Consider the following 1,945-nt stretch of genomic DNA (forward strand, 5'->3'; position numbering starts at 1 on the left):
ATAACTTTACTAAGGATGATGACTCTGCTATAGAAGATTATATTATATATTTTGGAAACAATTTATATGTTATTGTATAATTACACTCTAGCGTAGCTGGCTTTTGCTCTATTTTCTTTATTTTATATTATTTTATTTTGGTTGGTTATTGATGTGACGGCCTAGGGTGGGTCGTTACATTGTTGTTGTTCTTCTTTTTGTTTTTGTTGTTGTTCTTCTTCTTGTTGATAAATTAGTTTTAGTTGTCCCCATGTTGTGATTTGCAGGATTTGAAGTTAGGGTTTACTGTTGAAGAATGCAAACGTCCCGGATGTCTACGAATTCACGCCCAATGAACTCTACGAATTCAAGTGGGTTTGAAAGTCATGGTAGTAGGTATTTTGTTCCCTATTGCTATTGCGGGGAGGTTGCTGTGTTGCGAACAGCAATGACATCTGCCAATGCTGGTAAAAGATTCTGGGGTTGTCCAAATTACAAGGTATGTAATGTAAATTAATTAAATTAATTTATCCCTAATTGGTGATTATGTTTCATTGGTTTTAAAAATTTGTAGTTTGGTGATGCTGAACAACAAGGATGCAACTTTTTCAAGTGGTCTTTAGAGGAATATGTGGATGAAAGAGATTTGTTGATAGCTAGGCTGAGGAGAAAGATGAACAATCTCCAGAGTTCTTTGAAGTCAATAAGATGGTGGATGAAGTTGTTGATAATTGTTGTTGTTTTTCTGTTGTTTTTGAATTTGGTTTTAATGTATTTAATTTGTAACAACTTGGTTCAATTTGGAAGGGTGTTTTATTTGAAGTAGTGAAATATGGTGTTTTGTATTTAAAGACACCTTTTGGGATATTGTTGATGGTTATTTTTGTAATGTTGGTTTAATTGCAATGGAATTATCAAGAATTAGTAATGATAGTATTGTATCATTGTTTGAAGTTTAAATATAACGGTTTGTTTTGAAGATTAAAACCATCAGTGCACCAAGTATGATCGTCAAAGCATAGGAAAATTCATAAACATAGATATATTAAGGTTTAAGGTTTTAAAGAGTTGAATACATATGGTAAGAAAGTTCAAAGACTAAACAAGAGAAAATGATAACATAAATTGCTTGTGGTGAAGCAATATGAAATACAGAAATTACTGGGGAGGAAAATCATCTGGATAACGCTGAAGGTGCCAATTATACATCCTATCAACCATATAATTATAGTGTTGTTGACGTTCATCCATGTCTTGTAGTCGACGATCCATAGATTGAATGGCAGATAGAATATCAGCATTGTCTACTTGTACATGCGGTTGTGTTGTGAAATGTTGGTCCTGTGTCTGCTGTTGGTCTGCTTCAAGTGCTACGTCCTGAAGAACAGGTTGTTGTTGGGGTACATCAGTCAATGACTGCAAGGGGAAACACCAGGTGGTTTCATCCTTCACTGTATAGTGTCGGTTTGGCAGTAGGTGATTCACTCCTGTCTGGCTAACAATGAAATAAAACCTGTCATCATTGTCCTTAGTAATACAGTGCATTGCATAACAAGTATTAAAATTAATCCTTCTAGGAGGTCCGGTATCCTGTAAATTGTCCAGAAATTCGCTATAGCCCAAATTTTTTGCAATTGTGGTTATCAAGCCCCCGTTGACTATATTACCAAAACCAGTGTTTGCAATGCTTTGCAACTGTCTAGCTAGATGTGCACCAGAGTTGATCTTTTCATCCCTATTTTTCATCATTGCCCATATAAATAGTAAATCCGTTAGGCGTACATTTCCCTCTGAATCGCCACGACCTAGAACAGTAGATGCAATAAATCTATGCATAATTCTAATGGCCGGGTGGCGAAATGTAGACGAATTGCATTTACCAGCCAACCATTGTCTATGACCTGTTACAGCCCCCCAAAAGTTGTATGGATTAAATGATCTTGGGTTTCTTTTTTCCCCCCCCAGA

General features: G+C 35.8%; 1 protein-coding gene across 1 annotated transcript; it reads left to right on the forward strand.

Annotated features, from left to right (window-relative positions):
• The first annotated feature begins 331 nt into the window (after nucleotides 1–331).
• Nucleotides 332–1,001, forward strand: LOC145953555 (uncharacterized). The gene is made up of 3 exons (XM_083067531.1): nucleotides 332–478; nucleotides 554–742; nucleotides 960–1,001. Exons 1-3 carry the CDS (start codon nucleotides 332–334, stop codon nucleotides 999–1,001), a joined length of 378 nt encoding a protein of 125 aa, XP_082923657.1.
• The last annotated feature ends 944 nt before the right edge of the window (nucleotides 1,002–1,945 follow it).

This window comes from Cajanus cajan, chromosome 11, assembly GCF_000230855.2.
Source record: "Cajanus cajan strain Asha chromosome 11, NIPB_CcT2T_4, whole genome shotgun sequence".
Taxonomy (NCBI): domain Eukaryota; kingdom Viridiplantae; phylum Streptophyta; class Magnoliopsida; order Fabales; family Fabaceae; genus Cajanus; species Cajanus cajan.

What these genes read in the sequence shown, in the direction of transcription:
- LOC145953555 (XM_083067531.1), top strand. Translation starts at nt 332, where the DNA reads ATGAACTCTACGAATTCAAGTGGGTTTGAAAGTCATGGTAGTAGGTAT. An exon ending in GGGGTTGTCCAAATTACAAG is followed by an intron (nt 479 to 553) that starts GTATGTAATGTA and finishes AAAAATTTGTAG; the next exon opens with TTTGGTGATGCTGAACAACA. An exon ending in TTCTGTTGTTTTTGAATTTG is followed by an intron (nt 743 to 959) that starts GTTTTAATGTAT and finishes TTTGTTTTGAAG; the next exon opens with ATTAAAACCATCAGTGCACC.